General features: G+C 39.3%; 1 protein-coding gene across 4 annotated transcripts in view; it reads right to left on the bottom strand.

Annotated features, from left to right (window-relative positions):
- Positions 1–24,365, bottom strand: part of AAGAB (alpha and gamma adaptin binding protein) — a 96,843-nt gene that overhangs the window by 43,278 nt on the left and 29,200 nt on the right. For all 4 annotated transcript variants that reach the window (XR_009541185.1, XR_009541187.1, XR_009541184.1 and 1 more), the window contains exons 4-5: positions 23,963–24,052; positions 18,156–18,239 (exon numbers count right to left, since the gene is read on the bottom strand). Coding sequence is in view for 1 of the 4 variants with exons in the window: in XM_060152887.1 (XP_060008870.1) it covers positions 18,156–18,239; positions 23,963–24,052 (174 nt within the window). In the remaining 3 variants the exon portion in view is untranslated. The remainder of the gene's footprint in view (positions 1–18,155; positions 18,240–23,962; positions 24,053–24,365) is intronic.

The raw sequence follows: 24,365 nt of genomic DNA on the forward strand, positions 1-24,365 counted from the left end.
ATGCATGGAGATTCTATGTTCTATTTAAATGCTTTTCCTGGCTAATTCACACACACTAGCATAGCAAACAAAACAATGCCACTTATTAAATTCTATAAAATTCAACAACATGTAATCTGTACAGCCGGTACAAGGTTTGGTAGAAAAAATATTACATAGAAAAATACTGGGAAGTAAAACATGATTGCTCTCCAAAAAAAGTCTTAAAAGTTTAGGCCAAGTGCCTTCCTAACTTGAATCAGACACAACTGTCATTCATGAGAATTCATTGCAGTCCCTTATGAACCATTTCTATTTTCTGCCTGGATCATCTCTTAGTGTAATGTACTCCATAAATTACCTCCTGGGATTTAGGAAATCAAGTCCATATTTACCCTATACATACCCTACACTACATATTCCAATTAAATCTCTTCTCAGGTTTGGTTTTTCCAAGCTCATTACTTTAGACAATCTCCATTCTTCCCATCCCCTTGATCACTTCAATAGCTCTGAGCTAAATCATTTGCACTGGAACTTTCTTCACCTCCTAGGAGGACTAGAAAGAAGAGTGAGTGATTACAATGAAAGCCGGTAATAGGGAGACACAGGGAAAATACATCGTAGAGAAAATTGCTCTCAGCCCTATGACTGCTCTCAGCCCTATGACACAAAGTAAAATATCATTTCCCCAAACTACCAGCCTAAGATATTCTATCTGCTGAGAATTAACAGGACACTTCTCTGATTTCCCTACGCAATTAACTGCTTCTAGGACTGCTTCATAAAGTACTGAGGTATCTATTACTAGAAGCATTCAACCAAAAATGGTGGACAATCATCTAGCAAGGATGCTATAGAAATCATTCCTATACTGGATAAAACAGACTAGCTCAAAAGTTCCTATGAGTTTTCTATCTAAATGCATTAGAGAGATAAGACATCCTATCAATCAACTGGTAATACTGGCTTACTAGTTAAAGTGATCGTCAATGGAAGCCAGGCAAATACCTCTAGAGGATGTGTGTAGTATCTGATATACACTACCCTACTCCCAGTGAGTCTCAGCTGAGAATCACTGGATTAAATTACTTCTAAAACCTGCTCTGAATATAAAAGCCTACTGATATTCTCACACAGACTGTATTCGAAGGCAAGTGCCTAAGACACTTTGCTACCATCATCCAACAGATCACCTAACCACTCCCCCTCATTTCTTCACAATTTTTTTCCAGCCGTGCCCTCAGCATACGGGATGCGGGATCTTAGTTCCCTGACCAGGGATTGAACCCATGCCCCCTGCAGTGGGAGAGCAGAGTCTTAACCACTGGACTACCAGGGAAGTCCCTCTTCACAATTTTAATTACTGGCTCACCATTATTTTCTCCAATACTACTTCTATCTGGACACTTAGCAAGTTAAATATACATATTAATGTTTCTTCTAAGAACCTGACTCTTGGTTCATTAAAGTTCCATTTTACGGATGTTGTCCTCTACCAACTTCAGCCGTACGTTCCCATATCATTACCAACTACACCCCTCCATGATCTCAGTTTTGTGCATACCACTCTCTGACCACCACCTATCTTTCCAGCTCACTCCCTCCCTTATAGTAGTTCAACCCAATTATTCTTCAACTCCACTGGGACCTCAAAACTATCACCTTTTCGCTGACCCTCTCCCCACTGATTTTCTCTCTCCCTTTCTCACCCAGCTTAAATTCCACGGTCAATCACTATAATCATTCCCTTATGCACACAACCTAATCCCCTGCCTCTTGCCATGATACCCTTGCTTGGTAAAAGCACAACTGGTGATTCCATGGCTGCACCCATGTAGCTTAAGGGAGCTGGGGAAAAGACCCCCCACCCCCAACACTCACGCTGCCTGCCTTCACTTTAAATGTATCACGCCAAATTTCAAGTGGACCCCTTTGTGCTGTCTGGCAGTCATTTATTTTTATCATTCTAACTTTATTTTACATCCCTAGGTTCGTCTACTCTCTTACTCTCCTAGATGACTTTCATAGTTTCTCCTCTCTCCTCAAATCCTAATGCAACCTCCTTCTGCCCTCAGTTGATAACCTCGCTTCCTACTTCACTGAGAAAACTGAGGCAATCAGATGAAATTTCCACAGATTTCCATGCCACATCTCTCCACCCAGCAACATCTGCACCCACATACTCCCTTCTTGCCTCTTTCCACAGATCCACTTCCCCCCCCATCCACCGCCAACCCCTCCACTAGAGCCCACCCTCTCTCACCTACTCAAGGATACCCCTCCAGCACTCTCTTCTCCTTCATCAGTTTTTTCCACTTTTTACAGGATCTTTCCCTTCAGCCTATGAACATGCTGCTCTTGTTCTCATCTTAAAAAAATAACAAAACTCAAGCACACTCTTCTCACTAGCATCCACCTATTTCTTTGCTCCTTTTTCCTGCAAAAATTTTCAAGAGTGGTTTATAGTCACCATCTCCAATTCCTCTCTTCCCAATCTCTCTTAAACCTACTTCAGGGCTTCCCTGGTGGCGCAGTAGTTAAGAATCCACCTGCCAATGCAGGGGACACAGGTTTGAGCCCTGGTCCAGGAAGATCCCACATGTCATGGAGCAACTAAGCCCATACGCCACAACTACTGAAGCCCGCGTGCCTAGAGTTCGTGCTCTACAACAAGAGAAGCCACCGTGATGAGAAGCCCGTGCACCACAACGAAGAGTAGCCCCCGCTCGCTGCAACTAGAGAAAGCCCACGCACAGCAACGAAGACCCAATGCAGCCAAAAATAAAATAAATTAAAAACAAAAAAAAAAACCACTACTTCACCAAAACCGCTCTCCTTAAGGCCACTGATGACCTCTACATTGCTAAATCCAAAGGTCAGTTCTCAGTTCTCATCTTACTTGACCTATGAGCGCCATCTGGCACAGCTGACCACTCCTTCCACTTTGACAACATTCTACTTGCGCTTCTGGGACCCTGCACTCTTGGTTTTCCTACCTCACTGACCACCCTTTCTCCGTGTCCCTGGCTGGTTCCTTCTCTTCTCCCTATTCTCCTCTTGTTGGAATGTCCCTCTGCTGAGTCCTTGGTCCTCTTTATTTACTTCACTTACTCCCTTGGTGATCTCATCCAGGCTCAAGGTTTTAAATGTTGTGCATGTGCCTCTCTTCCTAAACTCCACATATCTAGCCAACTGGCTACCTGATATCTCCACTTGGAAGTCTAGTGCCCATCTCAAAGTTAACATGACCCAAACTAAATTACTGATATGTCACCCTGCCCCTCAAAGTCTGCTTCACTGCAGCTTCCTCACTGTAGTTGATGGCATCCTACCCTTCAAACCGCTCAGGCCCAAATCCTGGAGTCCCTGACTGCCCTCTATCTCTCATTCCTCACATCCAACATCAGGAAATCATGCTGGCATGACCTAAAAATAGATCCAGAATTTGACCTTTCCTCACTCCTTCCATTGCTACAATTCTGGTCTAAGCCATCACTATCTTTCACCTGGAATACTGCAATCGCCTCCTAAGAGATCACCTTGGTTCCGCCTCACCTCCACCATCTATTCTCCACAAAGCAGCCAGAGTGCTCTCTTCAGACCTGAAGTCATATCATGTTACTCTTCTATTTGGCAAAAGCCCTGCAAAAGCTCCCCAGTTGATTCTGATAAAATGTGAAAGTTACTAAGATGGCCTATAAGACCCTAAATAATCTGGTCCTCCATTATCTCTCTGACCTGCCCCCTTCCTCAACCACAGTGCATTCCTTGATATTCTTCAGGCGTGTTTTCTCCTTACAACCTTTGCTGTAGCTATCCCCTCTGCCTGCTAAGCTCTTCTCCCACTATCACACGGCAAATGCCTCATCTCCTTCCTCAAATCTCAAGCTCTTAAGATCTACCTTGACCACCCTATTTAATATTGCAATCTACCCAGCAATCTCAATACCCCTAACCTCGCTTTATTTTTTTTCATATCACTTATCGCCTTCTAATATATTGGACAACTTACTAATTACTTGTATTATCTATTGACTAATGTCTCCCACCAGAATGAAAACTCCATAAGGACAGAAATTTGTGTCTGTTTTGTTCACTGATGTATCCCAAGCACACAGACCAATGCCTGGCACACAGTAAGTACTCAATAAGTATTCTTCTGAATGAATGAGTAAACACTTGAAACCGGATCTTAAATTATGAACCGGTGAGAAATTTGAGGTCAACAGAAGAAAAACTTAAATGATCCAGCTACACCTAGAGTCTCAAGTGCACCCCAGACAGGTAGGTACTTATAAAGGCTGTATTATTTCTTTCTGATCTCAAGGACAGTTATTTAATACAAGCACTGGTGATCTTGTCATACTAGCCCATCCTAGAAATAGGTACCAAGGAAGTACAGAGAACAAGGCTCACTATTCTCACTTTTGCCTCTAGGTGACTCTACACTGGGCACAGTCCTGTCTTTTTCCTCTGGCTTTGTAAGTCAAAGGAGTGACTTGTGAATATTACATGATTTAGGAATGGGAGAAAGCAAGTCAGTCAGAGGGCTAATGCAGCTTTCAAAATGCCTAGTTTACTCCCATGGATTAAGCACAGACTCTTACAAGTTAGAACTAGATGACTATCATTTATATCAGTGGTTCTCAACCAGGGCTGCATATATGAATTCCTGAGGTGCTTAAAAAATACTACAGCCACCCCTCCCTTCTAAGATAAATGGTCTGGGTGACCCCAGTCAGTACAGGTCATAAAAGCTTCACAGGTGATTTCACTGTGCAGCTACAGCCATGGATGGAGACCAAGCTCATTTTCCAGATTAAAAATAAAGCCTAGAGAGAATCATATCTGCCTAAGGTCACACAGCTAAGTAGCAGTGTTGGGATGGGAAACTGTTACTTGATTCTTTAGAGAAAGCAGTAAAGGAGAAATTTCATTACAACATAATAATTTATGAGCCTACATGTTATAGTAGTTAAATGCATGAGACTTCAGGGGCTTCCCTGGTGGCACAGTGGTTAAGAATCCACCTGCCAATGCAGAGGACATGGGTTTGAGCCCTGGTCTGGGAAGCGCCCACATGCCGCGGAGCAACTAAGCCCGGGTGCAACAACTACTGAGCATGCACTCTAGAGCCCGCAAGCCACAACTACTGAGCCTGTGTGCCTAGAGCCTGTGCTCTGCAACAAGAGAAGCCACCGCAATGAGAAGTCCGTGCACCACAACAAAGAGTAGCCCCCGCCCACCGCAACTAGAGAAAGCCCGTATGCAGCAATGAAGACCATAAAAGAAATTAATAAATAAATTAAAAAAATAAATTCACGAGACTTCAAAATTATAAAGATCTAAGTTCAAATCAGAGGCCTTGATATTTAACAGCTAATATCAGTGGTTCTCAAACTTTGCTGCTTATTATAATTACCTGGGGATAATTACCTGGAGAAGATTTTTAAAATCTCTATGCCCAGGCCTCACACCATACCAGTTAATGCAGAATCTCCAGAAGTGGGATTCAGGCATCAGTACTTTTAGAAGTTCCCCAGGTGATTCCAGTGTGCAAACAAGTTTGAGAACTGATGACTTATATGACTTTGGGGAAATTACTTGACCTCTTTAAGCCTAACTCTTATGGATATTGTGATTAAGATAATGTATGTACATAAGCAGCTCATTAGTATGGTTACCACCTCACTTCCTTCCACCACCACCACCCCTTCTAACATCATTAGTGGTACTATTTTCCTGCCTGCTTTCCTTTTTTCCTGCCTCCCTCCATCCTTTCCTTTCTTTCCTCTTTCCCTCTTACTGAGGTATTATTTACATATCATAACTTTCACCTTCTTTAAGGTATGAAATTTGGTGGGGTTTAGTATATTCACAAAGTTGTGTAACCATCATCACTATATAATTCCAAAACACTTTCATCACCCTAAAAAAGAAACCTCATACCCCAAACCTCCAAAGCCCCCTCCCAGTCCCTGGGAACCACTAATCTACTTTCTGTCTCTATGAACTTAACTATTCTGGACACTTCATTTAAGTGGAACCACTAAAATATGTGGCCTTTGTGTCTGGATTTTCTCACTTAGCATAATGTTTCTGGAGGTTCATCCATGTTGTAGCATGCATCCATGCTTCATTTCTTTTATGGCTGAATAATATTCTATTGAACGGATACTGTTTTCAGCAGTTGTTTCCACTTTTCTTGGCTATTATGAATAAAGCTGCTAGGAACATCTGTGCACAAGTTTTTGTGTGGACATATGTTTTCAATTCTCTTGGGTATAACACCTGTGAGTGGAATTGCTGGGTCATATGGTTTAATTTTTTCAGCAACTACTACTGTTCCAAAGTGGCTGCAGCACCATTTTACAATGGTGTATGAGGGTTCCACCAGTGTATGAGGGTTCTAATTTCTCCATATCCTCACCAATGCTTGTTACTGTCTCTTTAGATTATAGCTAACCTGGTGGGTATGAAGTGGTATCTTACTGTGGTTATGATTTCCCTCACGGCTAATAATGTTAAGCATCTTTTCATGTGCTTATTGACTATTTGTGTATCTTCTTTGGAAAAATGTCTATTCAACTCCTTCACTATTTAATAAATTGGGTTGTCTTTTTATTATTAAGCTATATAATAGTCCTTTACACATTCTAGGTACTAGATCTTTATCAGATAAGTGTATGGTTTACAAATACTTTCTACCATTCTGAGGGTAATCACCTCACTTTCCTAAGTGTCCTCTGAAGTACAAAAGTTTTTTTACTTTTGATAAGTCCAATTTATCTTTTCTTTGGTTGTTTCTATATCATTAACTGGTGTGTATATGTGTGTGCGTGTGTTTTCAGCTCCACAGTATACCTTTCATTTCTTTTTCTCTTTTTTTTTTTTTTTTTACAGTTGAAGTGTAGTTGATTTATAATATTGTGTTAGTTTCAGGTGTATAGCCAAGTGATTCAGTTTATATATATATATATATATATATATATATCTTCTTTCAGATCATTTTCCATTATAGGCTATTACAAGATACTGAATATAGTTCCCGTGCTATACAGTAAATCCTTATTGCTTATCTATTTTATGTAGTTTGTATCTGTTAATCCCATACTTCTAATTTATCCCTCCCACCCCGTGTATCATTAACTTTTTTTTTTGACTTATCCTACTGTATGCAGCCCACTGACTCCCAGATGTCAATTTCTGGCTCCAACTGCCAAGCCCTGGGGCAGCTGGTGCTGCCTCGGGGAATTCTGATGGAAAGATCCTCCAGACAAGTGGTCCTAGAAGCTGCTAGGGCCTTACCTGAAAATTTCCCAACCCATGCTAGCTGACCACGAGCAGCAAGGCTCCTGGCTGGCTTGTCAAAAATTGTTACCGAGTCCAAGTTCATACTGCTCACTGCATGACAGATCGATAAACCAAGAGGTAAGTTGTTGGGGCAAAGAATAACAACTTTTTCAGAAAGCCAGCAGACAGAGAAGGTGGTGGACTACTGTCCCAAAGAACCATCTTCTGTATCATTAACTTTTAAGGGAAATACTAGGGGCAAAGAATTATTAGGGTATCCTATTGCCAGGTAAGTTGTTCAGACTTGTAATAAGCAAAGAATTGAGCTGGCCATTCATTTAAATCAGGAAGTCCCATTTAGGAAACACGTCCACTTTATCTTGGTGGAAGGCAGGAAGGAAGCTACTCATTTCTAAGTTTTTAATTACTAGAATTTCAGATTAAGTATTTGACTTTTGAAGGCCAAGTGGCCAATCAACTGCAAAGAAATAAAACCCTAGTCAAGTCTGTATGTTTTCAGAGATATTTGCTGTAACAAATAAATTTTCATAGTCCTTACTAGAATTGGAACTGTTTTCTCAAACTGAGCACTTTTTAAATGGATTTTTTTAAAGAGTTTCAAACTAATATTTTTCTGAATCCAAAATTAAAGACCGGTATGGCATAACCTCAATGTTCCGTTACTGCTTGATAAATACTAAATACATAATCCATATTCGAAAATAATAAACTGAGATTACATAACTGGCAATGTAATAATCCCAAAGAATCAACTGCAATTATAGTAATTTTTCTAATAAAAGCAACAACAGAAAAACTAGTCATTAGTGTCCTAAAACTGAGAGGTGACGCCATGTCCACATTTCCCTGTTTCACATTCAGTATGGTATTTACTATATTACGTATTATCAATTTCTGCCACAGGAGTCCATTTCTAATTTATTTCCTCCCTCTGTACATATTTTGAAATTTTTAAATGTTTTTTTCATTGATTGCCATAATCATATGATTTTTCCCCCTGTAACCTGTTCGTGTGAAAATTTAAATAGATTTTTCTTATATTAAAGAATGTTAGGTCCTTGGAATAACTCAACTAGGTCATATTATATTCTTTTTATGTATTTCTGGGTTAAGGTTGCTCATATATTGATTAAAATCATGGCATCTATGCTCATAAATGAGATGGCCTCTAATAATTTTCTTTACTGGTACTGTCTTTAGAAATTTGGATCATTTTAACCTAGTCTTAGAATGAATTAGGTATGCTACCTCTCTTACTATTCTCTAAAATCTTATGTAAAAATCTTTCATTAAATAATTGAATTTCCAGTAGAAAAACAAACAAAAAAGAACACTTCTAATATCTTTCTTTACTTTGTCAACCAACTTTCTGTTTTAAAATTTTTTTGGTTTAAAACGCTTTGAGTGGTGATAGCTGCACAATAATGTGAATGTATTTAATGCCTCTGAACTGTATACTTAAAAATGGTTAAAATGGTAAATCTTATGCTACGTATATTTAACCACAATTTTTTAAAAGTAAGAGAAAAGTAAAAGGAGAGAAAGAGGAAAAGGGGGGAAATGAAAGAGAAAAAGAAGTAGAAAAGACAGATACCCCAAAATAAATAAACCAGTCTGAGCACCTGCTGGCAGACAACATTCAAGAACAGCCTGCTGAGAGGCAGGCACAGTTCACTTAAACCACCAGCAAAGCAAGGCTCTGCAGAGAGCACAGGAGGTAGGGCAATCCTGGAACAGTAATATGACCCCCACCATATATTCATACAGAGCTCTGTCTCTAATCTAAGATGTGGGGCTACACAAGGATGTCCTCCACACTTCCTAATACTTGGGTTGCATCCAAATGTCACTGTATTTCCATATCTAGGACTCCTTCTAGAGAGAAGATAGTTAATTTTCCTTCATACCATGTAGGTCAAGATCATTTAAACATGGAATTAAGCTAATGGCAATATTTTGGGATTTGGTTAACAGCAAACCCATGTATCACCACTGTAGAGAAAAAAAGATAAAGCAAAGATGCTTCAAGGTAAAGAACCATGAAAAATCCAGTGTGCCTCTTTGCTTTGCAGTTCTCTTAAAGAATATTGTTTAGTGTCTAAGAGCATTTTTTTCAGAAAATACCTTTGACCATAATTCCAAAGTAATAAAGTATGTTCAGTCCAGCTTCTAAATTTATAGCTATAAATGTAAATTACAAGACAATACTTTAATGTATAAACTTGGGCAACAGATTTTTCAAAAAGTGATTGAAGCCAAGTAAGCTCTCCTGAAAATATTTCTCATAAATATAATAAGCACCACTGAATATAATTTTATTCCAAATTGATCCAGTTTATGTACCATACCTTAAATGTATTTTTATAGTGAAGACGGTCTACAGCAATGCCTCATCATGATAAATTCTCAACAATGATTTGCTGAATGAATGAATGAATGGGAAGAACCAAGCCTCAAATGGAGTTTCTTTTGGTAACAGGGAGTTGACAACATGGGTTAAAATCTATTTTTTCTAGACCCATCATGGCCTTAACCTGACTGCTACTGCAACAGAATAAAATCTAATATCCTTGCAATTCACCATAAGAGATACATTTGATTCCCCCTAGAAAGAATAAAGTGAGAGGGAGGGAAGAGGGAAAGGGGAGGAAGTAATACCTTTCTAAGCCAGAAGGAAATTCTCCAATGATGATATGGGTTAGATCAGATCTCAGGGAAGCTTAAGGGCCCCATCTCACTTTACACTCAAGCATCAACGGAAAATTGAGATGAATTATTCTACTTCTATAAAACCGATCTTCCACTTGGCCCTTTAGCTCAGGGAAGATGGGGTAAGCTCACTTAAACATGATTTTTCTCATTCCTTTCTGCAGTGCTTCACCTAGCATAACATACTTGTTGAGGCAGCCAAGTGCTACAAAAGAGAAAAACACTACACAGGTAGTAATTCCTAAAGAAATATGTTATGGGTTGAATTACGTCCTGCCCCCACAAATTCATATGTTGAAGTTCTGACCTCTCATACCTCAGAATGTTACCTTATATGCAGATATAATTAGTTAAGATGAAGTCATGTTGGGGTAGGGTAGGCCCGTAATTCATTATGACTATTACCCTTACATAAAGAAGACACGAACAGAGACAGGCACACAGGGAGAATGCCATGTGAAGATTGGAGTTATGCTACTATAAACCAAAGAACTACCAGAAACTAGAAGAGAGACCTGGGACAGACACTTCCCTAACACCTTCACAGGGGACACAGCCCTGCTGGCACCTTGATTTTGGACCTCTGGCATCTAGTACTGTGAGACAATAAATACCTGTTGTTCTAAGCCTCCAGTTGCTTGTACTTTGTTACTGCAGCCTCGAGGAAACTAATACAGACAATAAGAGGCTAATGTGCACCAACTAAACTGACCCCCTTCAGACTGCACTTCAGATCCAGCTTCTCACCCCATGGCTACTGACACCACATGAGCCCGGCCCCAGTTTTGAGCTGTAGCCACTGTTGCCTGGTCTCCTGACTTCAGGCTCTACCTGCACGTGCTTCAACTGCCAAACCCACCACAATAACCTTTCAAAAATGCCAACTTCTTTGCATCACTCTCTAGTTAAGAAATCTCGGATTGGTTCAAGATGGCAGCATAGAAGGATGTGCGCTCACTCCCTCTTGCGAGAACACCGGAATCACAACTAACTGCTGAACAATCATTAAAAGGAACACTGGAACTCACCAAAAAAGATACCACACATGCAAAGACAAAGGAGAAGCCGCAATGAGATGGTAGGAGAGCTGCAATGAGACGGTAGGAGGGGAGCAATCACAAATCAAATCCCATCACTGCTGCGTGGGTGACTCACAAACTGGAGAACAATTAAACCACATTAGTCCACCCACTGGAGTGAAGGTTCTGAGCCCCATGTCAGGCTTCCCAACCTGGGGGTCCAGCAATGGGAGGAGGAATTCCCAGAGAATCAAACTTTGAAGGATAGCAGGATTTGACTGCAGGACTTCGACAAGACTGGGGGAAACAGAGACTCCACTCTTGAAGGGCACACACAAAGTAGTCTGTTCATCAGAACCCAGGGGGAAGGAGCAGAGACCCCACAGGAGACTGAACCAGACCTACCTGCAAGCACTGGAGGGTCTCCTGCAGAGGTGGGGGTCAGCTGTGGCTCACTGCAGGGACAATGACACTGGCAGCAGAAGTTCTGGGAAGTACTCCTTGGTGTGAGCCCTCTGGAGTCTGCCATTAGCCCACCAAAGAGCCTGCAGCTCCAGTGCTGGGTCGACTCAGGCCAAACAACCAACAGGGAGGGAACTCAGCCCCACCCATCAGCAGACAAGCAGATTAAAGTTTTACTGAGCTCTGCCAACCAGAGCAACACCCAGCTCTACCCACCACCAGTCCCTCCCATCAGGAAGGTTGCACAAGCCTCTTAGATAGCCTCATCCACCAGAGGATAGACAGCAGAAGCAAGAAGAACTACAATCCTGCAGCCTGTGGAATGAAAACCACATTCACAGAAAGACAGACAAAATGAAAAGGCAAAGGACAATGTACCAGATGAAGGAAACCCCAGAAAAACAACTAAATGAAGTGGAGATAGGCAACCTACCAGAAAAAGAATTCAGAATAATTATAGTGAAGATGATCCAGGACCTCGGAAAAAGAATGGAGGCAAAGACTGAGAAGATGCAAGAAATGTTTAACAAAGATCTAGAAGAATTAAAGAACAAACACCTAGAAGAATTAAAGAAAAAACAAACAGAGATGAACAATACACTAACTGAAATGAAAAATACACTAGAAGGAATCAATAGCAGAATAACTGAAGCAGTAGAACAGACAAATGACCTGGAAGACAGAATGGTGGAATCCACTGCCACAGAACAGAATAAAGAAAATATAATGAAAAGAAATGAAGACAGCCTAAGAGACCTCTGGGACAACACTGAACGCACCAACATTCACATTATAGGGGTCCCAGAAGGAGAAGAGAAAGAGAAAGGAGCCGAGAAAATATCTGAAGAGATTAGAGTTGAAAATTTACATAACATGGGAAAGGAAATAGCCACCCATGTCCAGGAAGTGCAGAGAGTCCCAGCCAGGATATATCCAAGGAGAAACACGCTAAGACACACAGTAATCAAATTGACAAAAATTAAAAACAAAGAAAAATTATTAAAAGCAACAAGGGAAAAACGACAAATAACATACAAGGGAACTCCCATAAGGTTAACAGCTGATTTCTCAGAAGAAATTCTGCAAGCCACAGGGAGTGGCACAATATATTTAAAGTGATGAAAGGGAGGAACCTATAACCAAGATTACCCAGCAAGGATCTCATTCAGATTCGACAGAGAAATCAAAAGGTTTACACACAAGCCAAAGCTAAGAGAATTCAGCACCACCAAACCAGCTCTACAACAAAGGCGAAAGGAACTTCTCTAAGTGAGAAACACAAGAGAAGAAAAGGACCTACAAAAACAAACCCAGGGCTTCCCTGGTGGCGCAGTGGTTGAGAGTCCGCCTGCCGATGCAGGGGACACGGGTTCGTGCCCCGGTCCGGGAAGATCCCACATGCCGCGGAGCGGCTGGGCCCGTGAGCCATGGCCGCTGAGCCTGTGCATCCGGAGCCTGTGCTCCGCAACGGGAGAGGCCACAGCAGTGAGAGGCCCGCGTACCGCAAAAAAAAAAAAAAAAAACAAACCCAAAACAATTAAGAATATGGTAATAGGAACATACGTATTGATAATTACCTTTTGTGTGGATGGATTAAATGCTCCAACCAAAACACACAGGCTTGCTGAATGGATACAAAAACAAGACCCATATATATGCTGTCTACAAGAGACCTACTTCAGACCTAGGGAAACATACACACTGAAAGTGAGGGGATGGAAAAAGATATTCCATGCAAAAGGAAATGAAAAGAAAGCTGGAGCACCAATACTCATATCAGACAAAACAGACTTTAAAATAAAGAATGTAACAAGAAACAAGCAAGGACGCTACATAATGATCAAGGGATCAATCCAAGAAGAAGATATAACAACTGTAAATATATATGCACCCAACATAAGAGCACCTCAATACATAAGGCAAATGCTAACAGCTATGAAAGAGGAAATCAACAGTAACACAATAATAGTGGGCGACTTTAACACCTCACTTACACCAATGGACAGATCATCCAGACAGAAAATTAATAAGGAAACATAAGCCTTATATGACACAACAGACCAGATGGATTTAATTGATATTTATAGGATATTCCATCTGAAAACAGCAGATTACACTTTCTTCTCAAGTGCACACAGAACATTCTCAGGACAGATCACATCCTGAGTCACAAATCAAGCCTCAGTAAATTTAAGAAAGGTGAAATCATATCATCTTTTTCAACCACAACGCTATGAGATTAGAAATAAATTACAGGGAAAAAAACATAAGAAACACAAACACATGGAGGCTAAACAATACATTACTAAATAACCAAGAGATCACTGAAGAAATCAGAGAAAATAAAAAAATACCTAGAGACAAAAAGGGGCTTCCCTGGTGCCGCAGTGGTTGAGAGTCCGCCTGCTGATGCAAGGGACGCGGGCTCGTGCCCCTATCTGGGAATATCCCACATGCCGCAAAGCGGCTGGGCCCGTGAGCCATGGCCGCTGAGCCTGCGCTCCGCAACGGGAGAGGCCACGACAGTGAGAGGCCAGCGTATCGCAAAAAAATAAATAAAATAAAAATAAAAAATACCTAGAGACAAATGACAATGAAAACACGACGATCCAAAACCTATGAGATGCAGCAACAGCAGATCAAAGAGGGAAGTTTATAATAGCCATACAATCCTACCTCAAGAAACAAGACAAATCTCAAACAATCTAACCTTACACCTAAACGAACTAGAGAAAGAAGAATAAACAAAACCCAAAGTTACTAGAAGGAAAGAGATCATAAAGATCAGAGCAGAAATATGAAATAGAAACAAAGAAAACAATAGCAAAGAGCAATAACCTAAAAGCTGGTGCTTTGAGAAGATAAACAAAATTTATAAACCTTCAGCCAGACTCATCAAGAAAAAGAGGGAGAGGACGCAAATCAATAAAATTAGAAATGAAAAAGGAGAAGTTACAACGGGCACCGCAGAAATACAAAGGATCCTAAGAGACTCTACAAGCAACTCTAAGCCAGTAATATGGACAACCTGGAAGAAATGGACAAATTCTTAGAAAGGTATATCCTTTCAAGACTGAACCAGGAAGAAATAGAAAATATGAACAGACCAATCACAAGTAATGAAATTGAAACTGTGATTAAAAATATTCCAACACACAGAAGTCCAGGACCAGACAGCTTCACAGGTGACTTCTATCAAACATTTAGAGAAAAGGTTAACACCCATCCTTCTCAAACACTTCCAAAAACTTGCAGAGGAAAAAACACTCCCAAATTCATTCTATGAGTCCACCATCACCCTGATACCAAAACCAGACAAAGATACTACAAAAAAGAAAATTACAGACGAATATCACTGATGAATGTAGATGCAAAAATCCTCAACAAAATACTAGCAAACAGAATCCAACAACACATTAAAAGGATCATACACCATGATCAAGTGGGATTTATCTCAGGGATGCAAGGATTCTTCAATATATGCAAATCAATCAATGTGATACACCATATTAACAAATTGAAGAATAAAAACCATATGATCATCTCAATAGATGCAGGAAAAGATTTTGACAAAATTCAACACCAATTTATGATAAAAACTCTCCAGAAAGTGGGCATAGAGGGAAACTACCTCAACATAATAAAAGTCATATATGACAAACCCACAGCAAATATCATTCTCAATGGTGAAAAACTGAAAGCATTTCCTCTAAGATCAGGAACAAGACAAAGATGTCCACTCTCACCACTATTATTCAACATAGTTTTGGAAGTCGTAGCCATGGCAATCAGAGAAGAAAAGAAATAAAAGGAATACAAATTGGAAAAGTAGAAGTAAAACTGTCACTGTTTGCAGGACATGATACTATACACAGAAAATCCTAAAGATGCCACCAGAAAACTACTAGAGCTAATCAATGAATTTGGTAAAGTTGCAGGATACAAAATTATTACAGAAATATCTTACATTCCTATACACTAATGAAAGATCAGAAAGAGAAATTAAGGAAGCAATCCTATTCACCACTGCCACAAAAAGAATAAAATACCTAGGAATAAACCTACCTAAGGAGGTAAATGACCTGTACTCAGAAAACTATAAGACAATGATGAAAGAAATCAAAGATGACACCAACAGATGGAGAGATACACCATGTACTTGGATTGGAAGAATCATTATTGTGAAAATGACTATACTACCCGATGCAATCTACAGACTCAATGCAATCCCTATCAAATGACCAATGTCATTTTTTACAGAACTAGAACAAAAAATCTTAAAATTTGTATGGATACACAAAAGACCCCAAATAGCCAAAGCAATCTTGAGAGAAAAAAACACAGCTGGAGGAATCAGACTCCCTGACTTCAGACTATACTACGAAGTTACAGTAAATAAGACAATATGGTACCAACACAAAAACAGAAATATAGATCAATGGAACAGGATAGAAAGCCCAGAGATAAACTCTTGCACCTACGGTCAACTAATCTATGACAAAGGAGGCAAGCATACACAATGGAAAAAAGACAGCCTGTTCAATAAGTGGTGCTGGGAAAACTGGACAGCTACATGTAAAAGAATGAAATTAGAACACTCCCTAACACCATACACAAAAATAAACTCAAAATGGATTAAAGACCTAAATGTAAGACTGGACACTATAAAACTCTTAGAGGATAACATAGGAAGAACACTCTTTGACATAAATCACAGCAAGATCTTTTTTGATCCACCTCCTAGAGTAATGGAAATAAAAACAGAAATAAACAAATGGGACCTAATGAAACTTAAAAGCTTTTGCACAGCAAAGGAAAGTATAAACAAGATGAAAAGACAACCCTCAGGATGGGAGAAAATATTTGCAAATGAAGCAACTGACAAAGGGTTAATCTCCAAAATATATAAACAGCTCATGCAGCTCAATATTAAAGAAACAAACAATCCAATCCAAAAATGGGAAGAAGACCTAAATAGACATTTCTCCAAAGAAGACATACAGATGGCCAAGAAGCACATGAAAAGCTGCTCAACATCACTAATTATTAGAGAAATGCAAATCAAAACTACAATGAGGTATCACCTCACACCTGTTAGAATGGGCTTCACCAGAAAATCTACAAACAACAAATGCTGGAGAGGGTGTGGAGAAAAGGGAACCCTCTTGCACTGTTGGTGGCAACGTAAAGTGATATAGCCACTATGCAAATCAGTATGGAGGTTCCTTAAAAAACTAAAAATAGAATTACCATATGACCCAGCAATCCCACTACTGGGCATATACACTGAGAAAACCATAATTCAAAAAGATACATGCGGGGCTTCCCTGGTGGCGCAGTGGTTGAGAGTCCGCCTGCCGATGCAGGGGACACAGGTTTGTGCCCCGGTCCAGGAAGATCCCATATGCAGCGGAGTGGCTAGGCCCATGAGCTATGGCTGCTGAGCCTGCGCGTCCGGAGCCTGTGCTCCGCAACAGGAAAGGCCACAACAGCAAGAGGCCCGCATACCGCAAAAAAAAAAGACACATGCACCCCAATGTTCACTGCAGCACTATTTACAATAACCAGGTCATGAAAGCAACCTAAACGCGCATCGACAGAAGAATGGATAAAGTAGATGTGGTACATACTATACAATGGAATATTACTCAGCCATAAAAAGGTACGAAATCGGGTCATTTGTAGAGATGTGGATGGACCTAGAGACTATCATATAGAGTGAAGTAAGTCAGAAAGAGAAAAACAAATATTGTATATTAACACATATATGTGGAATCTAGAAAAATGGTACAGATGAAGCGGTTTACAAGGCAGAAATAGAGACATAGATGTAGAGAACACATGTATGGATGGACACCAAGGGGGAAAGCAGGGAGGGGGGGATGAATTGGGAGATTAGGATTGACCTATATACACTAATATGTATAAAATAGATAACCAGTAAGAACCTGCTATATAAAAAATAAAAGAAAATTCAAAAGAAAAGAAATCTCTAATGACTCACCGCTTCCTATAAGAAAAAGCCCAGATTCTCCTGCCTCGAATACAGACCTCTCTCTCCTAAGCTATCTCCAACTGCTAGGTGAGAGACTCCTAGTGACCCTAGAACATACAACCATTATTCTTGATGCCATGCTTCCTCTACTGTTTGCCACTCTCCCACTTCACCATCCCAAATCTAGACCATCCTGTGAAGATGACTGCCAAGACCCGCTTTTGCCTTGAAACTCTCTCTCTGTACTCAAGCCCACAGTAAAGGCCACATCTCTGGCCTCTCTGCCTTTGCTACTTGCATCAGTCATTCTGTGCTCATCAAAGACTGCCTTGCACAGTTATGTAGCATTTTAAAAGTGTACACTTTGATTCCTCAGCTGGACTATGAGCTCCTTAAGGCTAGGATTCATGTTTTACAATTTTGGGGGTATTTCTCAAAGCCAAAGACAATGCCAGGCATATTATAGGCAAGTTCTAAATTCTTGTTAACTATTAAACATATATCTTAAATTCTTAGAAATGTTTCTTTTGGCTCTCTTCAACTGGGGACTTAAAATTGAACAAATCCACAGATTCCATATAATCCTAATGCTTCCACATATAATCAAATAATTTAAAACTTACAAGGAACAGGAGGAAAAAGCTCCTCAGGACTTTCAGTCCCAAGTTACTTACCATTCTTCATCACTACATTGGACCAGACATTGGCATTCAAGGCTTGAACAATTCGCTTTACTCCTGTAGATTCTGGGAAGTCATCTAATCAGGGAGGAAAAAATATATATATGTATACATGCACTTATACATACACATATATATATACACACTCATCCCTAAATATTCATGAGGGAATAGCTCCAGGACCCCCCTCCCCACTGTGGATACCAAAATCTGCAGATGCTCAAGTCCCTTATATAAAACAGCATAGTATTCATATATAATCTACCCACATTGTCCCATTTTTTTTTTCCTCCCATATACTTTAAATCATCTCTTAAATACTTAAAATACCAAATACTATGTAAATTTTTTGGAATTTTCTGGAATTTTTCTTCCAAATATTTTCAGCTTGCTGTTGGTTGAATCCATGGAAGCAGAACCCTTGGATACAGAGGGCTGACCGTATATGTATATATAGCCCACAAGCCACATTTTTAAACAACTGTGGCTTAATTATCTTGCTCATTTAGTTGTTACTTCACATTGTAACAAGTAAAAAAAGGGAAAAAATTAAGGAAATACAAAGCTCAGAGCTCCTGTCAAGAATATTCTAGAAACTGGAGAGTGATCAAGATGGCGGAGGAGTAAGATGTGGAGCTCACCTCCTTCAACAAATACATCAAAAATATATCTACAGGGGCTTCCCAGGTGGCGCAGTGCTTGAGAGTCCGCCTGCTGATGCAGGGGACGCGGGTTCGTGCCCCGGTCCGGGAAAATCCCACATGCCACGGAGCGGCTAGGCCCGTGAGCCATGGCCGCTGAGCCTGCATGTCTGGAGCCTGTGCTCTGCAACGGGAGAGGCCACAACAGTGAGAGGTCCGCATACCGCAAAAAAAAAAAAAAAAAAAAAAATTGCACCCAAAGAAAAAAAAAGGAATACCTAGGAATAAATCTTATCAAGGAGGTGAAAGACTTATATGCTGAGAACTATAAAACATTAATAAAGGAAATAAAAGAGGATTCAAAGTGATGGAAAGATATCCCATGCTCTTGGATAAATTAATATTGTTAACATGGCAATACTACCCAAAGCAATTTACAGATTTAATGTGATCCCTATCAAATTATCCATGACATTTTCCACAGAACTAGAACAAATAATCCAAAATCTTATTATGGAACCATAAAAGACCCAGAATTGCTACAGCAATCCTGAGGAAAAACAACAAAGCAGGAGGCATAACTCTCCCAGACTTCAGAAAATACTAAAAAGCTACAGTAATCAAAACAGTGTGGTATTGGTACAAAAATAGGCATACGGATCAATGAAACAGAGCAGAGAGCACAGAAATAAACCCACACAACTACAGTCAATTAATCTTTGATAAAGAAGGCAAGAATATACAATGGAGAAAAGACATTTGCTTCAGCAAGTAGTACTGGGAGAGTTGGACAGCTGCATGCAAATCAATGAAGTTAAAACACACCCTCACACCATACACAAAAATAAACTCAAAATGGCTTAAAGACTTAAATATAAGACATGACACCATAAAACTCCTAGAAGAGAACATAGGCAAAACATTCTCTGACATAAATTGTACCAATGTTTTCTTAAGTCAGTCTCCCAAAGCAATAGAAATAAAAACAAAATTAATCAAACTTACAAGCTTTTGCACAGCAAAGGAAACCATAAAAAAAATGAAAAGACAACCTACAGAATGGGAGAAAATATTTGCAAATGATGCAAGAGATAAGGGCTTAATCTTCAAAATATATAAACAGTTCGTACAACTCAACAACAAAAAAACAAACAACCCAATCGAAAATGAGCAGAAGACCTAAAGAGACATTTCTCCAAAGAAGACATACAGATGGCCAGTAGGCACATGAAAAGATGCTCAACATCACCAATTATTAGAGAAATGCAAATCAAAACTACAATGAGGTATCACCTTACACCAGTCAGAATGGCCATCATTAAAAAGTCTACAAATGACAAATGCTGGAGAGGATGTGGAGAAAAGGGAACCCTCCTACACTGCTGGTGGGAATGTAAGTTGGTACAGCTACTATGGAAAACAGTAGGCAGGTCCTTCAGAAAACTAAAAATAGAATTACTACATGATCCAGCAATCCCACTCCTGGGAATATACCTGGACAAAACTATAATTCAAAAAGATACATGCACCCCTATGTTCACAGCAGCACTGTTCACAATAGCCAAAACATGGAAACAACCTACATGTCCATCAACAGATGAATGGATAAAGAGGATGTGGTACATATATACGATGGAATACCACTCAGACATAAAAAAGAACTAAATAATGCCATTTGCAGCAACATGGATGCAACTAGAGATTATCATACTAAATGAAGTAAATCAGAAAGAGAAAGACAAATACTTTATGATATCATTTACATGTGGAATCTAAAATATGGCAGAGATTTCCCTGGTGGTGCAATGGTTAAGAATCTGCCTGCCAATGCATGGGACATGGGTTCGAGCCCTGGTCTGGGAAGATCCCACATGCCACAGAGCAACTAAGCCCATGCACCACAACTACTAAGCCTGTGCTCTAGAGCCCACAAGCCATAACTACTGAAGCCCACGCTCCACAACTACTGAAGCCCACACGCCTAGAGCCTATACTCCGCAACAAGAGAAGCCACCACAATGAGAAGCCCATGCACCGCAATGAAGAGTAGCCCCCACTCGCCACAGCTAGCGAAAGCCCAACACAGCCAAAAAAAAAAAATAATTTATAAAAATAAAAAAATTTTAAAAATAAAATATGGCACAAATGAACCTATTTACAAAACAGAAGCTGATAGAGAACAGACTTGTGGTTGACAAAGGGGCATAGGGGTAGGGGAGGGATGGACTGGGAGTTTGGGGTTAGTAGATGCAAACCATTACTATAGAATGAACAAACAACAAGGTGCTACTGTATAGCACAGGGAACTATATTCAATATCCTGAGATATTTTCCATAATGGAAAAGAATATAAAAAAGAACGTACATATACATGTATAACTGAATCACTTTGCTGTACAGCAGAAATTAACACAACATTGTAAATCAACTATACTTAAATTTGAAAAAAGAATATTCTAGGAACTAAAACAATTAAATAAATACACAGTATAAAAGGTTTATACAATAAAGTCAACCCCATTACCTCATGAATGGAATCCACTCATATTCCCCTGAAAATGTTAGTTTCCATCAATTACACAACTTAATTAGTTTAGTATGGGTACTATTTTGCCTCTGGACTTTAATTGATACTACTCAAAATGACAGGGCAGTAATCCCAGTTAGTACACCAATAATAAGGTGGCATTCTTAGCTACAATGTACCAATAGATATGAGTGTGTGCAAAGGAAATGGAAATCCTTCAGCTAATGAGTATTGTAAGACTGCATATGGAAAATAACAGCAGAAATAGTTTTCATGTGGTTTAAAGAGAAAAGTCTCCTAAGAGTTTACGGAGCACAGTCCATATAGAACCTGTCTCTAGTGGCCTGGCCCAGTCCTGGGTGTTTTAAAAGGAAGAGCACAGAATTAGAAGTCAGAAGATCTGAATGTGAACCCAGGCTCTATAACTTATTAGCTATTCGATTAAGGGCAAATCACTCATGCTATTCTCAAAGAAAAGTAGGGATGACACCACTATGTACACCTCTCCCATAGAAAAGATGCACTGGAACTAATAATTTACTGGTGTAACCTTCCCCTCTAGACTAAAAACTCTTTGAAGGCAGGAGTCATATCTCACTGAGTTCTCACTCACTACTTATTCTCACTACCTAAACTAACATGGTGCCTGAAAGACACAGTAACTCATGAACTGATGACTCATTTAAAGAATACCACCCTACCAACCTAACAGAAATATGGGAAGGGTAAAACTGAAAATACTCTACAAAGATGAGTTTATCACCATCAGTGTTTAAATGAAGAAATAAAAGCTATGTTTATCTTAACTATGAATGATTCAATTCTTGAAAGAATAACTAATACTTCAGATGATATAACCAGGAACCAAAAATATGATCTGAAATAAAGAGCCAGAATCAATAAGTTGAATTTAATACAAAGAAGCATAAAGTCTCATACTGATGTTTGAATAACACATGCCAATAAAGGATGAGGGTATATGGCTTGGGAACAGTTTGCATTAAAACATTCTAGGAAGGTTTTAGTTAACTTACATAAAGATGATATGTTGAAATCTATTTTAAGGTTAAGCTGAATTAGGGAATTCCATGGCACTCCAGTGGTAAGGACTCCACAATCTCACTGCCATGGGCCCCAGTTTGATCCCTTGTCGGGAAACTAAGATCCCACAAGCTGTGCAGCATGGCCAGAAAAGAAAAAAGAGTCTTAAATACAAGACACAAAATCATAATAAAGGAACAAGATTGAATAAAATAAAAGATTAAGCTGAATTAATACAAGAACACTCCTCAGACGGGGGCAAGGAGAAGCACAGTGGTATAAAGGAGCAGAGATTCCAAAATAAAAACAGATAAAATAAATGACTCAAATGTTGACCTTCAAGGACAATGGGAAGAAGAGAACATTCTAATGCCAGAAGTAAGCAATCACACACATGCTCACATACATGAAACAGGCACAAGTTTAAGGAGTCCTAGAAAAACATGGAAGAGAAACTATACTTATTAATTTTCAATATTCTTAAAAATGTACAGCAAGAAAAATCAGGCTTTTTCTTTCATTTTTGTCCTCTTCTTCTCAGGCAGGGCTTTATTCCTTAAGGTAACAACATTTGCAAAACTTCTAAATAAGCCAGGATATAAAAAAGTGTTTCTTAATTTCTTTTTTTAAAAAATACAGGTTTCACGTAATAATTACTTTTAGCCTCTCTATGCACTTTAATTCATGTTGGCTGCCCTACTTAGAACGTCTTTTACAACAACTGGCATCTTGCTACCAGTCCTCTAACTCCAAGTCCAGTACCTTCTCCATTTCCTCCCCATGGAGCTGTTGACATGTGAGATTTCACATACCAATGTGTTCTCTGAACTTCTGAAGATAAATAACCTCTTCCGTCTCTGAAACACCATAGCACCAATATACATATTTTTATAATACTTATGATGTTCCACTTGGTAATTCAATTGTTTGTATACCTGTTTCATCTCTTATACCAGATTATAAGGTTTTGGTGGGCCAAAACCCATCTTATCTTGGTAGATTCCACAGCAGCTAGCATAGCTGTACTTGGAAGAAAAGATGAGAAGAGGAATGGGGGAAGGGGGAAAAAGAGGCAGAATAAATAGAAGGTCCAAAGTATAGTAGAAGACAGGTAAGTGCAGAGTTACCCCGGGGGTGTGCATTCTGGGTCTATTTGTGGGTTCAAATATCCAAAAGACATACAAATAGTATTGACATGTCCCCTAGGGTTCCTGGGAATTCAACCTCAGGTTACTAGGAATTCAAAATAAGAAACATAAACTTTAACTATTTATGAATATAGATCAAACCCTCCTTTTTTTGGCAGCAGAGAAAGGATAAGAGACTGGGAAAATGACTAAGATTTAAGGTAGAAATCTCTACCTTTTCCCATAAGAAAAACAAACATTACCAAAGTCCTAAAATGGGTGGTAAAACCAAATAAATGGATTATGCAATTACCAGACCGCATCAATGGATTCTGCACAAATCTTTTCAAAGAGCTAGTGAAAAATGTGTTTTGAATATCACTTTGATTCTTCTTCCCTGAACTAAAATAATCGCTCATATCTGAATCCAAATGCCATGCTTTCTCCTGACACGTAAATACTTACCATCCTCCTCAGGCAACTCTTCTGGACTAAGTTCTACTAATTCAAAGCCATGTTTGATACACCACTCTTGAGCCTTCTGTCGGTTTACACCTAAAATAACATGCAGAAGATTCTTTATAAGCAAAAATAAAATAAAACATGAATATTGCTGCAATACTCTCCACAATCTCAAAGTGTTACCTTTAATGTCAATGTCATTCTAAAGGCATACTAAATAAATTAATATAAGGAAAATGATTTCTCAAACCCCAAGTGTCTGTTCTAAAAAAATAAAATGTAAATATTGCAAGATTCCAAAGAGAAACAGCTGAAAATATTTTTGTAAGGTAATAAAATCACACAAGACATACTGTTCTAAGTTAAGGAAACCAATGTATTGTCTACCAAGGAATGGCAAGTGTCA

Source organism: Lagenorhynchus albirostris, chromosome 1, assembly GCF_949774975.1.
Source record: "Lagenorhynchus albirostris chromosome 1, mLagAlb1.1, whole genome shotgun sequence".
NCBI lineage: Eukaryota > Metazoa > Chordata > Mammalia > Artiodactyla > Delphinidae > Lagenorhynchus > Lagenorhynchus albirostris.